Genomic DNA, 16,346 nt, shown 5'->3' with positions numbered 1-16,346 from the left:
CTGGGATATGGCATTGTACGAGTTTATGTGATTTCCGAGTATCCGTATTGCTTCCGAATGGTTCACGGGCAAAGTCAAGTCAAGAAAGAATATGTGAAAGAGCTAAATGATTCAGGTATGTATGAAATTTATATGAGCTTTGAGAAGAGAAGGTAATTGATAAATAGAAAGGTTTGTGATCTTGAAGGTGTATTTAATTGTGCTTACTCATATCTTACTTAATTGATGGTAATGATATTGGTACATAAAATAATTTACTTATGTATGACTTACTAAGCTTTTAAAGCTTACTTAATGTGTTCTTTCCATGTTTTTATAGATCATCGAAGCTAGCTCAGACTCTGGGATCGTCGGGAAACGTCATCGCACTATCAATTATCTCGTTGGTATTTTTGGAAGCTTTATATTTATGGTATATGGCATGTATAGGCTAGTGTCAATTTCGTATATATTGAGTTGTGATTTGGCTTGTAAATGTTAGTATATGGCCATTTAAGTTGGCTTGAATTATATGCTTGATAAATGATATATGAGATGTATATAATGTTCTAAGTGTTGGCTTGTTTTGAATGGTTGTTCTTTTGATTGGTTATTAATTTTTGTACTAATGCTTGGAATTTGGAATATTGTGGCTTGACTTTGAAGCATGAAAGAGGTGATAAGTTGTTTGGTAAATGCATTTAGAAGTTATGCAAGTTTGATGATTTGTAGCATAATAAAATGGTATGTTTTGGTTGTGAAATTGAGTAATTGAAATGGTTGATGATAGATGGCATTACTTGTGAGTGAATTAGCATGTTTTGGTTGCTTATATATGTGTTGTAATGATGTTATTTTGATGACTAGGTGTGTATGAGATAAGGGTGGCAAATTGGCTTTGCAAATGGCCTATTTTTGTCTACACGGGTAGAGACATGGGCGTGTGTCTCAGCCGTGTGCCACACACGGTCATGTTACACGATCGTACGTCCCCTGGGGTACCCTTAGATTTAAAGTCAGTATACCCTACAGTTTTGACATGGCCTAGACACACGGGCATGTCTACTAGCCGTGTGTGGCACACGGGCTAGCACATGGGTGTGTGGTCGGCCTTGTGACCCAAGTCAATAACCCCCCTTAGATTTCACACAGCCTAGCACACGGGCGTGTGCTTGGCCGTGTGGTACAAGTTAGTATGTATGCCCTGTTTTCACACGGCCTGCGCCACGGGCGTGTCGGGTGGCCATGTGAGGCACACAGCCTATTCACACAGGCATATGACCTATGATTTCATGAAATTTTTCTAAGTGTTTGAAAATTTTTATATGTGATCGATTTAGTTCCGAATCACTCTTAAGCATGTTTTAAGGTCTTGTATGGCCATGTAGGGGACAATGTGAATGAATTTTGTTTATGATTGTATAAATGTATGTGAATGATATGTATTATTCGGTAATGCCTCGAAACCCTATTCCGGTGTCAGATACGAGTTAGCGGTGTTATAGATATGTTATAAAGATGGAAAGAATAAGGGAAATAAGTTAAGGCCTATGTGAGCTTAGTGAATGATTAGGATATAAATGATATGTCATTAGAGTTTATCATGCACTATGTGCCAATAATTACAGTTATCGGGTGCTTTTTTATCGATGTTACAGTTATCAGGCACTCAGTTCTAGTGTTATATTTATCATGTACTATGTACCGGTGGTGGATACCATATCAATGGCTAGAATCTAGAATTTGTTGCAAATTCTCAACAGCTTGTATGAGCATCATCGAGTAATGGTTAATGTCCCGATTGTCAGCTTGTGTCAGCATAGTTTCCCAGTGTATCCAAAGTTAATTTACTAAATTTCTTCAGGAAAAAATAAGTTAATGAATTGAAAGAAAATGGATTATTATGGCATGGAATGTTATTCATTGATTGAATGTGAATTGGCTAATGTGATATGTTATCTAAATGTTTTGATGATATTAAATGTTCATAGCTAACCATTTCGCATGGTAGAAAATATGAAATATGACCAGAAATACTAAGTTTTGTGTTAATTTCAATTGATAGTCTTATACATGACAAGTATGTTATTTTTAAATTGTACGAACTTATTAAGATTTAAGTAAGCTTGCCCTGTTTCATTTTCTTCCTTGTAGATTGTCTTTAACTTATACGAAATTACTAATCTTTTGTAACAGAGCATGGTAGCGCAACAATAACCTTACCTCCTTTTCATAGGTGGTATATTTGAAGGTACCACCAACCACTAGGTCCCTCTTTTAAGAAGTAGGCTTCCTTTGCATTTTTTCTATTGCCTCAAAAGTTTCTCTTCCCCTCCACGATTGTTGCTAGCCATCGTCACTTCAAAAAATGAAGAACAAATTCAGAGACTAAAAATAATGCTTTATCTTGAACAGAAGATCTCAAATCAAAGTAGACAAACAATGACAAAGTAAGAATGAAGGCATGAGTAGAGAAGGAAAAAAAAACTACAATGTGAAAAAGAAGAATTCAAGAGAAATGAGAAACACTTCAAAAGTTTTTTGGAAGTTGAAGAGAAAAATCTCAGACACTTAACAAATTTTTAGAAGAAGCAAAATATGACTGTTGAATAAGGGGGCTATTTATAAAGCCTTCCTCAAAACAATGTGTTCATTAACCTAAAGGTCCTAACGCTTCCCAACAAATACCACCTGAACACATGTTCTACAAATGAGACAACCATCATTGGCATCACTTTCTCATTAACAACTATAAGGCTTTATAATTAATGTGGTAGTTTTAGATGTTGGATATGGTGCCCTAAATGTAGTATATTTATTTTGTATACTTATATTTTTTTCAAAAAAACTGGTTTAATTAAATTATACATAAATTACAGTAATTGTAACACCCCTAACCCATATTCGTCGTCGGAATAGGGTTACGGAGCATTACCAGAATTTACAGATCAAATACAAACATTTCATACCATTTCTAATTCATATCAGAAACTAATCATAATCAATCATAATATCCCTTATAAGAGCCCTTGAGACAAAAAAATATGCATTGGAAATAAGTCAGGACTAAACGTGGTACTTAAAGAATTTTTTGCAAAATATCAAATTTTTTCCTAAGTGCAAGAGACACACACCCGTGTGGCTAGGCCATGTGGTTTACATGGTCAAGAGACACGCCCGTGTCTCAGGCCATGTGGGTATTCGAAATAGGGACACATGGTTGTGTCCCAGCCCGTGTCCATACTCGTGTAACTCTCTGACATGGGTCACATGGCCAAGCCACACACCTATGTGCTAGGCTGTGTGAGCAACTTGACTTGCATTAATTAGGTGAAAGGGTCACATGGCCAAGTCACACGCACGTGTGCTAAGCCGTGTGGATAATTTTTTGCATTCTGTTTCTCAATTTTTTTTAAGATGCAGGGGACACATGTGCTAGGCCGTGTGTCACACACGGACACACGCACGTGTCTCTACCCGTGTGGATGAAAATAAGCAATTTCCAAGGCCACTTTTCTCACCCAAATTATCTTCCACCTACATCAACACTTTAACACATTCACAAGTCAATACCAATCATTCAAATCAAGCTAAAACCATGTTTAGTACATGTTATAACATTCTATATGTCTAAGTATTCAATTTCCCTTAATTGACCCAATTCACATACATGCATATCTTACCAATTATACTAACTCAATTCAATTAATTATGAGCTTATATAATCTCCCTCATTTAACCAATTCAAAGACTCATCAAACACATTAAGACCATATATAAACACATCAAAATATGTCATTCACAAGCCATTCCAATGGCTAATTACAACCAAACATTTACATTGCTATAATTGGTCATATTTAGCCTATACATGTCATTAACCAAAATTAGTTTGATATATATACCGAAGAGTCTGAGGGATAGTGTGATGTAGCTCTGAACATCTTCCAACCTTTTACGAGCTTCCTAGTACTATAAGACAGAAGAATTAAAATAAAGTAAGCATTTAATGCTTAGTAAGTTCATATAACGAAATTAACTTACCATTTAATTCACATTTAAGGTAAACAAATAAATATGCTCAAACCAATTTGGCCAATTGCTTAAACACATATCCTCATCAAGCATGTTAGTCATGTAATTTACATGTATAACAAGAAACATGTATGAGCTCATCAATATTCAATTTTCACATACATATATTTATCACATCAAGTATCCATGAAACATATACATAGCATATCATTGTATTTCAAGTATATACTCATAACAATACGCCTCAATTTTATAATTTCTTATGTCATAACTTTGCCCGTTGAATCATTTATAATACCGATGGATGCAGGGGAGGTACACAAGAAGTGTACAAATCTGTAATCCATCAATTCATATTTAGGAATGCTCTTACGAGAACATAAACAGGAAGCTCTTTCGAGCCATATAACGGGAAGCTCATGTGAGCCATGTAATGGGAAGCTCATGTGAGCCATGTAATGGGAAGCTCATATGAGCCATGTAATGGAAAGCTTATGTGAGCCATGTAACGGAAAGCTCCAGAGAACCATTAAAAGGAAGCTCATATGAGCTAATATCAGAAAATTTCAAGCGAGCCAATATCGGGAAGCTCCGGAGAGCTAAATAATCGAGAAGCTCATAAAATATCCTTTAATTGGGAAGCTCCGAAGAGCCATATATCGAGACGCTCATAAGAGCTACGGTGTGTCCACAACACATGCAGGATCACAACCAAACGAGATGCTCCGAAGAGCTATTAACAGGATGCTCTGAAGAGCTATTAATGGGAAGCTCGCAAGAACCATAAAACAGGAAGCTCATGAAAGCTAATAATGGGATGCTCTTTCGAGCTGTGGTGTGTTCGCAACATATGCAGGACCACAACCAATACGGGAAACCTATATCCATCAAATTTCATTTATTCAAACGGGACTTAATACTTGTCGAATATATTCAGATATGTGTTCAAGACTTATACATAGCAATTATACATTTCAAACACAACAATATTCAATTTAAAACATTTAAATACACAATTTAGTTACACGAACTTACCTCGACAATATTCGTGCACACAAAAGTTACTAATCCGCTACTTTCTCTTTTCCTCAATTTACCATATTTGATCTATTTGAATCTATACGAATGAATTTAACATTAATTTAATACAATTCGCATTCAATTCAATCCAATTGACATCTTAGGCAAAATTACCATTTTGCCCCTATACTTTTAATTAATTCTGATTTCGTCCCTAAGCTCGGAAAATAAAATTCATGCAATTTAATCCTTATTCCAAGCCAAATTGATTTTTACATATAACATTAGTAGCCCATGTATTTCACAAAATTCAAAATTTTTCCATAAATTTTTTATCTTTACAATTTAGTCCCTAAATCACAATTTCATCAAAGTTCACTTTACAAAAGTTGTTTATCTAACAACAACCTTCCATTTTCTACCATAAAACTTCATAATTCATGCATAATCATCCATGAAAAAACTTTAATACCTTAATAACTTTGCAAATTAATCCCTGAGATAACTAGATTAAGTTATTATGATCTCGAAAATATAAAAATTATTAAAAACGGGACAAGATACTTACCCAATTAAGCCAAATAACCCTACTACCTTCAAGTTCTTCTAACTGAGGTTTCCATGTAAAAATAATTTGGGAAGATGATAATATGATGATATTTTCATTATTTAATCATTTATCATCTTTTTATCTTTTAGTTTCCAATTTCGTCCATTTCTTTATCAATTTTTCCATTGATGACTAATCATACTTATCTACTAACTCCTCTTAATGGTCTATTTTCCATATAAGGACCTCAAATTTTGAATTCCATAGCTATTTAATCCCTTTAGCTACTAGAGTTCAAATTTTACACTTTATGCAATTTGGTCCTTTTATCAATTAAACATGTAATCGGTAAAATTTTCTAAACGAAATTTGTATACGATATTCCTATTATACAGCAGACCATAAAATAATATTAAAATAAATTTTCTTACAGACTCAAATTTGTGGTCCCGAAACCACTGTTCTGATTTCACTAAAAACGGGTTGTTACAATAATACCCTTTATATATTGTCCTTAATGGTTTTTGCATGCAAAGAAAAATGGAAACAAATATTGGCACACTAGTTATCTAATGTTTAACTAATACTAAGCGGTATTACATAGTTGAATCGTTATATGGAAAGACAACTTATATTAGTAGATGAACCTAAACATATCCTTAGTTTAATCGAAAATGAGCAAGCTGGTTGAAAGACTACTATACTGCCTATCAAGTCCAATTGGAGAGATGGTTTGTATTGAGCATCAGAATGGATGACTCCTAAAAGATAGAGACACAGATGTGACTAACTGGACTGACAATATATTGAACAAAACCTGAGTAGAATAGATCTTGAGTTCGTTTATAGATTAATTCACTTATGATGTTCATTACGTGGTGACTGCCTCCGAAAGTACCAACGTCCAAAATATGAATACTGTAACTAAAAATATAGATTTGATGTGGTGTCCGCAAGTATATGGGTCAAGTTGTAATATATTTTTTTACAACGGAATAGGTGAGTATTCCAGGGATTGTACCTAAGAGATGCGAGTACAAAATTAAAGTTAACCTAAACGCAAATAGAATTAACTAGTAGTTTAAATAAATACGAAAAAATATAAAGGAAATATCTTTTAGGTTTTTATAAATAAAGAAATAAAAACTACATAAATAAAAAGGGACTTCAAAAAACTAATTTCTAGACTTTATCAAATGTAGACATGGGTGAATAGCTCGCTTTGGTAATCATAACTAATTCCTATTTCAGGTTTCTATTCAATCAACTAACCATTACCTTAGCAAGATCTCTCGATCTTCCACTAAACTAACAAGTCGGCAAGAATTACTTATCTCTTGACCTCACAATCCAAACCGGTTCGGGTCTAAGGTGTTCAGTGATAGGCCATACGAATTTTAGGTTAATTCCCACCTAAATGACTTCCTAGGGTGGTCAAGCCTAGGGTTTAAGTTCTTCCCCAAACAACTGATCTGCTAAGAAAACCCTACATAACAATTAGCCAATCACTAATCCCCCATAAGAGGTTTAGTTCGTTGTGGAATCCATTAACATAATAAACTTGATAATAAAAATGTGCATAAAGAATAAATCAAGAATAAAGTTTAGAGAGTCCTAATTGTATTTGAATGTTAAAGTGTTGAAATCCACTAGTGTTTGATCGTGTTTACAAATCAAGTCCCTCAAAGAACACAAATGAAAAGAACTGAAAAGAAATCAAAAACCTAAAGGAATGAAAAACTAAAAACTAAATTATAGAAAAAAAGATAGAATATGAAAAGTTGTCCCTAAACAAGTGCTAAATGAGCCTATTTATAGAATTAGGGTAGCCATCGTCCTTAACCCTAGCTTAGTTGACATTCTTGTGTTTAATTTCCGTTGGGAAAATAAAAACGCCCCTAAATTGTAATTAATCTCGTATAGGGCCGGTGTCACTACACCCTAGTGTCTATGTCACGACATCAAAGGTAGTATGCATAGTTCAAGGGTAACTTCAAGGATATGTCGTAACATCTCATAACTATGTCGCGACACCTAAGGTAGAATTGAAATTCTTATATCTTGCTCCCTATGTTGTGACATAAAACTCCCCGTGTTGTAACACAGAGGCCAACTTTGAGTTCATACGCTTTTGAATGGTCTCCTATACACTTACTAAGTACATTAGCTCACTTTTAAGTCTCATTTGGCCTCTAAGGCCAATAAAAGACTCAAAATACAATTTTTATTGAATCTAAACTAAACTAAGAAAACATAAATAAAACATATTAAAATAGCTCGTATTCAAGCTCCTTAATATGAAAACTAGTTTAATCTACTACATTAAATTACGACAGATCATGTGGAAGACCTTAATCCTGAGTAGATGATGGACTATGTATGCATGACTCATATACTTAAATGTAAGTAAAAGTTTGAGTTCAAATAAATAAGGAACCAAAAGCTGGTGCATTGGGAATACGACTTCTCCAATATGTAGCATCATTCACAATATTGGAATTCATAGCCCAAGAAATGGGTAAATGATATCCTCTCATTGGAATTACATGATAGATTAAAAGTAAACATTACCACAAGTCATTTGTCTTTGTGATAAATGACTTAGTTACTATTTGATAGTAATTGACTTTTCATGAAAGAAGATGTAATGGTTACCATTTAATAAAATAGGATCATATATGAAGAACAGATGTATCCCAAAGAGATTAAAGATATCCTATGAGGGTAACACACTTATGATGAGGTCATTGAACGAGCACTAATCAAGTAGCTTTTGTAATAACATGTAATTAGGGAGAGCTCAGTCACAATACTATAGTGGAATGACTTCATGATTAAATGTGTTTATAATTAAAGGACGAAAAGTTGGAACTTAATTATAAATTATTTGAGCCTTAATTATATATGTCTAATTAATCGCTCCACTAGCTTGTAGAAACTAGAAATGAACTGCATAAAGAATCAAATAAAAAAATAGATGGAAATGAGTTTGAATACCAAAGGTTAGCAATTATGTGTGTTGATGACGCTCTATGAAAAGGTTGCTAACCTTTGGTATTCAAACCATCTACTACTTCATGTGCAAACAACACCATCCGTTAAGGCTTTGTTCAAATGGTCTTGAGATAGGCTACTTTATAACGTACCTCTTGACCAAGGGCAATATACCCTTTCCCTAACAAAGACATGTAGTAGAACAAAGAATGGCTTGGTGAAAGCCCAAATAGAGGCTCACAAATAGCCCCTCATCGAATACCATTCATAGTTACCCCTAGTTGGATTATGCATGACCAACCACCCACTTTTGGCCTTTAGGGGGACTGCTAAGGTATAACAACCTCAGCAACGAGAATGTCTATAATGACTCGATTTTTTTCGATTTCGAAAAAAATCAATTGAGGGACTAACTTTATAAAACTAAAATCGTCTAAAATTTTAATCAATGTAGTTACGAAACAAGTACGAAACTAGAAAATAGAAATTTTATTTATTAAATTATTTAATATGCAATGGATAAAATATTATAATAGTAAAAGGACCAAGTTAGAAGTTTATTTATTTAAATAGTATAAGAACTCGATTGTAAGGTGATTGAAATAGAGAAAAATAAATGGGAACAAAATATGTCCCTAAAGAGATGATGAACCATAGATTAGGGTACAATTTGACCGTTGATAAATTTTAGATAACAAATGAATTTAATATAAGTCATAATGCCCTAAAACATCGTTATATAGATCCGAGTATTCGTCCTAATGTCTATTGTCGGTTAATAGGGGCCAAAATGAGTAAATGATGAATAATGATAATGAATTGACATGTTGAGTATTAACAAAATATTATTATATGAAATTATGAATGATTAAAATGAACATTGATTGATGAATTATAAAGATTGAGAAATTGAAGACTATATGAATAAATAATATGCGAATATGCTATGTATGCATGTGAAAGTAATGAAAATATTGATTATAATACCTTGAAGGTGATATGAATCCTTGGTAGGTGGTAGGAAATTATAAGATGAGAATATAATTTTATTTAGCTTAATATCATTAACTATTAATTCTATCATGAAAGGAGAAGAATGAAGTGTTGTTATTTACCATTATACTTTTGTGTATTCATTATTAGTTTAATCTAACTATATATTGAATTTGAATTATATTAACACTTCTGAGTATTCGATACTCAACGTACAATTATGTTTATTTTTATACGTAGGTCTTAGACTAGTTTTGTTAGGTCAATGTCATAACACATCCAAGGCCAGTAACTCAGCTTAGCTTGAACTAAGTTTAAGTTCCTTCCGAATTATATATTTAGTTAATGGCATGTAACTAGGTTGAATTTAGTGATTTAATGTTGTTTTCGAATAATTTAGTAGTTATTGAACTTTTAAATGTCTTGAAGTTAAGTTAAATTAAATAACATTGATGATAGTATGTAAATTTGGCTTGTTTAATCACTTGGCTTAGTATTAATGCTTGAATAGTATAGACAGTATGTGTTAGATGCATTTAAAATGGTCAACTTGATGAATGATGAATTTGGTATAACGTTGGTATAAGAAAAAATATGTTAGGGACTTCTTTTGGAAGTGTTTAGAAGTGAAACATAGGTAATTTGACCATTTGGTCCCAAGACAGTAAAAATATGTCTCGAGACACTATGTACCAAATTAAAGAAATTGTGCACTTCTTGGATTTAGGTCTCGAGACATGTTGAGACATATTTCTCCATGTTTTGAGACAAGTGGTCCTTTGTATCAAGAAAAGTAAATATCGAACTTAAAATAATTTTGCCCTATTTTAGGTCTCGAGACAAGAACCCTTTGTCTCAGGCCAGCAAAACATCAAAGTCAAATTAAGAAAATAGGAGAGACTTGAAAGGCCTAATCTCGAGACTTGTACCCCAATTCACGAGACATTGCTTCGTCAAAGTAAAAATAGTAAACATGGGAGGCTAATCTCAAGACAAGATCTCATTTTCTCAAGACACTTTGTTTAATCTTGGTATTAGAGTTTGGAATTTGAATCTTGATTCTATATTCACACCTATGTAACCTCGAGATTGGATAACTAAAGATATTTGACATATATAATACGCATGTATATAAATATAAAAGATGTTTGATTTGATATGAATGAATTTTATAAGTTAAATTTGTGAAAATGTATTAAGTTGGTCTGAGTTGCTATGGCAACATAATGTGACATCACACATTTGGATCTGATATCCAAGTCAAGTGTGGGGTGTTACAATGTTAGAGCAAGACCACGCAATATCATGCTTAACGACAACTGACTGTAATAAACTTACCACCTAGCTGACCACACGAGTAACCTACCATCCATATTGTCAGTGATGTAGCACTACCAAACAAGGTGACCTCTCCTATATATACCCCAACACACGAAGCAACAACGTATCCTTCCTCTCTGAAACATTCTCTCTAGCAACTTAGCATTTTTCAACCTCCTCCTCCTTCCTTCAACTCCTTTCTTCCTTAGCCTCCTATTTTGGTTTTCCATCTGTCATAAGTGATTTGGCCTTCTTACAACTCTTTATCTCCTTTTTGTTGATTCCCTATATCAATAAGTAGAATGAACAAATGGGAAGCATTTATTAGTTTCCTTCACTTATTAAAGCTAGCCATTGATTTCACTTATTCAAATAAATCATTTCCTTCATTGAATTTTTTATTTTAAAGTTTATTGTAGGGAATCTTGATGGTCTAGGGATGAAGGAATATGTTGAGAGTGGTGCTTCCAAAAAAATGTGCTCTTGTTGGACGAAGTTGTGGTCATGAAGGGGTTTGGTATTTTCATCAACCAAGAAAAGAGGTGATGATATTAACTCTCGCATTCACCACATGTGTCATTCTGATTTGGTGTTAATGCCACATCTATTTTTAAACGGGGTTACCAACTAGGCCAAAACACGTGACCTACAACTTTGGAAACAAAAAAACCTTCAAGGGCCAAATTAGAAATTGAGGTATAATTTAGGGACCTTTTTACTATTAAAGCCTAAAATATTTTTTGTTTCTAAAATTTCCTTTTAAAAGTTCCGACCTCCTCTCAGTCTTCACTTATCTCAGCCGCCAAACAAGCCTCTCATCACCATTCTATCACAGCTCTTCTCCTCTCTTTTGCCTTCAAGCTTCCGAAAGACCAAACCAAAGAGCAGGAAATAAGGTAAAGTTTGAGACCCTAAACATAACTTGAAGATTTGTACATCAGATTTTTAGTTTTGGCTCGGTTTGTGTTATCTGGTCTCTGCCTCTCTATTCTCTGCTATATTTGATTTTCTGTTTTCCATCCCACTCCTTGTTACTCTGTCTCATATTGTACTATCTATCTCTGTACTTCGTTGAGAAAGAGAATTTTTTTTTAAATCTACTTTCCCTTAGACTGCTATTTGCGCCTGCCGCGATTCTCCGCTATTGATGTGAAATTTGTTCAGGCTGCTATTGAGGTCTTTAGCTGTCGCGACGGCCCTGCAAAATAGCGGCATCGATACCGCCATGCTACAGCTGTTTTGAAACTCTGAATTTGTTTGTTTGTTTGTTTGTTTGGTGGAGTTAGTGAAACAAATGTCGGTTTCTGAGGAACAAAACACGAAGCTATTCAAAGCACGTAGAACAGTAGTGCAAATGCTGAGGGATAGGGGATATTCAGTCCCTGATTCGGACATTAAAATGACAAGACAACAATTCATTGAGAAATATGGTGAGAATGTCCATCTCAAAAGGGATGATCTTTTAATCCTTTGCAGCAAAGGAGATGCTCCAACTGATCAGGTACATATCTTCCTGCCTTTTTTTTTTTATTGTTCATATATTTTATGCTTATTAAAGTTCTTAGATTTTAGGTCTTGATTAAATACCTGGGGATTTAAAGGTTTATCTGAGATAATGATGCCTAGCATATTTCTTACTCGCTTTTATTTGTGGAAAATGCAGTTCCCTAAGTAAATGGATTTTTTCAAGATCATTAATTGGAAAATTGAGGATTTTGCTAGCGTTGATTTTTACTTTTAAGCACGGTTGGAATTGTGCGCTTAATGTGATGCATTCATGTAATGCCTTAATTATTTGTTATTGCTTCTTGTTCCTCTTCGGAGATATGTACACTTTCTTCATTGGTATCATGTGATATTTTTACATTTATAGTTCAAAGCTCCTATTCGAAAAGGGATAGCTTGTTTCATTTTAGAGTATAATATTTGTAACTGAAGGAAATGGAATGTTGAAAAAGTACTAGGGATAGCTTTGGGAGGATTGCCTTTCTCATTTCAAGATAACTGTGTGCTTTGTTTGTACTTCAGTTGATCGTAGAAATACTTTCCTTCACTCTTGACTTGGTATGATTATAACCTTATAGTTTTGTAAAAATATTGTTACTTCACTAGCAGTTTGCTAGGTAAATTCCAGTTGATATCTGGGCTATTGGAAAGCTCTGGACCTTGCAAAATTTGAACCAGGTTGATAAATTGAAAAGAATTGCTTTCTATATTTTGAGCTTTAGTATGACTTTCATTAGATGATAGAGAGCTGAGGGGAAGGAAATAAAAAAGAGTAAAAGGCTACAGAAATAGTTGATGTTATTATATTTGAATCATTGCTAAATTCTGTGAATGCATGGCAAGCATGTTTGTCACAATTTTGTCACAATTGATTGAGAATCTAAGGATGCTATTATTATTACCGCTCAGACCAATTTTAGAGTTGGGGGGGGGGGTCAATTTGCTGTAGTTTCTGGTACCGTTACTATTTACTACTGTACTTTGCTGCAGCAACAATTAGGTTCTAGAATTAAGTTATTTGGCTGTTCACCCTCTATTAAAAATTTACCTTGATGTATTTAACTTTTTGTGTGATAAACGATGCATTTAACTTTGTGTGTGCTTTTCTAATTTTTCTTAGCCCTTGGTGTTGGGATTCCCCATTTTTGTTTCAAATACAAGGTAATAAGCATATCAAATTAGCAAGCTGTGCAGTTATTTCAGAATCATCAGTTTATAAATCAGAAGCCCATCTTTTCAACTTTTTGAAATGTTTAGAATTCTTTAAACAGTCTGCATGAGTTTGCACTTTCTTGTTGTAAAAGATTGCATAGTTAGAACGGGTCATTGCTTTTAACTCTAATATTAGAAATATAGAGCAACTCCCTTTTCTTTACTTTTTTGTTACAAATAATTTTATAACTTCAATGTTGATGTACTGATGGTATTTCTGTCTCTAGATTTATGTCTTCTTTCCTGCAGAAGTAAAGGTTGGTGTTCCTATGGTAAGAAACTGCGCAAAGCGTATGAAAGCAGATAATGTTTATAATGCTATTTTGGTCGTTCAAAGAGCTTTGACAGCCCCTGCAAAAGCAGCGATAAATGAAATTAATTCATACTTCCACATGGAAGTTTTTGAGGTGAATATAATTCTTCTTTGCTTTGTTCATGAGCACCGCTTAGCTTATTAAATTAGATGCATTGTCTTTGTTTGGTCTTGTATTAACCATCCATTGAATCATAATGGTTGAATCTGTTGACTGTGATTATCTCTAAGAAGTATTAGAAGAAATATATTAATAAAAAAGTTGTCAAGGTTAAAGTTACAGAAAGTTATTCCACTTAAGAGGTAGACTGATCTCTAAAATAAATATTAATTTTCCATCTGTCTGCTAGGCTAGTTACAGAACTGCTGAATTCTGGATTGAAATCCATTACTTTAAAGAACTGCTACAATGCTATGCCTTGAAAGTGCTTGATAAATTTTTCTATTTATGTTCATATGCAACTAGTGAATGCCTTTTGAAAGTGCGCAAACTGTATGCTCGCTTGCAACTCAGTACTATAGTATTATGTTGAGACTTATCCTTTCCAACAATTGGAAGGATATATTCTTGATTTCTGGTAGGACATGGCTTCATAACTCTGTTATGAATGTTACCTTGCATGTTAGTATTTCTCATTTCTATAAAGACAGCAGCATAATACAATTGAATTTAAAATATGAACCAAAATATTACACGCAGCATGAGAGAGCTCTCGAAGGGCGCAATGCAAAACTTTAATATTTACCCTAAAAATTGTTGCCCTTAATCATTCATGGTTATTTTCTTTTCTTAATTTGCATTGATTTAAATCCAGTAAGTTGTCTGATTCTTGTTAATATTTTCTGATTCCAGCTGACATTGATAACCGTAAGTAGAGATCTTCATAAGCATTGGTTAATTCACAAAAGACTTGCAGTACTTGAGTATATGAGGTTCTTATAAGTGAAATAAAAAATAGTATAACTATCTCGAAGTTTTAAGTGTCTATGACGTGTTTTATATTTCATATCAAAATACACATCCATAGCATAGGCCATTTAATTAATGGATTTTATTTGTGGAAGTTTTCCTTTGAATAGTAAGATGGTTTTCTTAACTAGATAACAATTTTGGGGGACAAAACTGCTTTCTTAACAATTTTAGTAGTTTTTTTTTTTCTATAATCTTTGCAAGAGCTGTCAAGGATGACAAGGTTACGAAATCTCCGTGCAGGAGGCAGAGTTGTTGACAAATATCACAGAACATATGTTTGTCCCAAAGCACACGGTACTGACAAATCAAGAAAAGAAGGAATTGCTGGAAAAATACAGGGTAAAGGAAACACAGGTTAGTGATTGTTTGGTGAACATATTTGGCTGTTTCAGTGTAAGTGCTTGTTAAATGGTCTCTGCCAGTGCATTGGCTTCGGTAAACTGTTTTTTCATTGGCCAGAGCTTAGATAAACTGGTTTAGGTGGTTATTTCTGTAGCAAATTGATATATAACACTTTAGATACAAATAATTTCCAACACTTGCTTCCTGAAAAAATAGGCAGAAAGAGAAACAGAACAAAAGGGGAGAGTAAAACTTGAGGTGGTTGCAATATGTATTTTTTGTGCTGAGATAAAACTTTCATTCTGGAACTTGAAATTTGGGGCTTTAGAAATGGAGCTTACGAGATTATTGGTATTCTTCAAATGACGTTTAAATGCTTTATCTTATTAAACTTAAGTTGTTAAAGATCATTTAGTGCAAAGAATATGATCTAATTAACCAAAGCTCCCAATTATAAAAAGTTATTTAGGCACTAGCAAGAGAGATTAATATCATAGCATTCCTTGTGGTGTACTGTTAAGCAGTAGGAAGTATAACATAATTACATAAATGTCTAACTTGATTCCATGGAAATAATTTAAATTGTAAGAAGCTCCTTGAAACCAAGTTAAACTAAATTACGTATAGATGTATGTTCAAGAGAGTTATGATTCACTTTGTTGTATGTGTTGAGTTATTAGTGGTGATATTGTTACCGATTGCTGTTTGTATTGAACATCAGCTACCTCGGATTCTGGTTAGTGATCCAGTTGCCAAATATTACGGTATGAAGCGGGGACAAGTGGTGAAGATTACTCGACAAAGTGTGACTGCTGACACGTATGATACTTACCGATATGCTGTATGAGCTTTTCTCTTTTTAGGGGTTTTGCATACGGATGAAGTTTCTTCTCGTTTTAGGCTACTGAAAAAAAAAAAACTCAAGCTCCCCAAAATTTATTTGGAAAATTCCATTAAGTTAAGAGGCAGCTGTGATTAATTTTGTGTCCAAGAATATATGCGTGGTTGCTAGTCCAACTCCAAATTTATAGTAAAATTGTTTTTTTACCCTCTATATTGTATAACAATAACAGTATTTTCGTAAAAAGAAATTCCTATAATTTTGATAA

At 33.6% G+C, this 16,346-nt stretch overlaps 1 protein-coding gene across 2 annotated transcripts; it reads left to right on the top strand.

Annotated features, from left to right (window-relative positions):
* The first annotated feature begins 11,651 nt into the window (after positions 1-11,651).
* On the top strand, positions 11,652-16,346 carry LOC108480204 (DNA-directed RNA polymerases II and IV subunit 5A-like). Of its 2 annotated transcripts, none has more exons than XM_017783110.2 (5): positions 11,652-11,787; positions 12,178-12,392; positions 13,837-14,016; positions 15,136-15,249; positions 15,959-16,346. In XM_017783110.2, the coding sequence occupies exons 2-5, from the start codon at positions 12,186-12,188 to the stop codon at positions 16,082-16,084; spliced, it is 627 nt and encodes a 208-aa protein (XP_017638599.1). In that variant the 5' UTR covers positions 11,652-11,787; positions 12,178-12,185; the 3' UTR covers positions 16,085-16,346. The 2 variants fall into 2 exon arrangements, with proteins under 2 accessions (XP_017638599.1, XP_017638600.1); XM_017783111.2 differs by having other exon boundaries at positions 12,056-12,392.

This window comes from Gossypium arboreum, chromosome 1 (genome assembly GCF_025698485.1).
Source record: "Gossypium arboreum isolate Shixiya-1 chromosome 1, ASM2569848v2, whole genome shotgun sequence".
NCBI classification, from domain to species: Eukaryota; Viridiplantae; Streptophyta; class Magnoliopsida; order Malvales; family Malvaceae; genus Gossypium; species Gossypium arboreum.
Note: the sequence above shows the minus strand (reverse complement) of the source record. Positions and strands in the feature narration are given on the sequence as shown.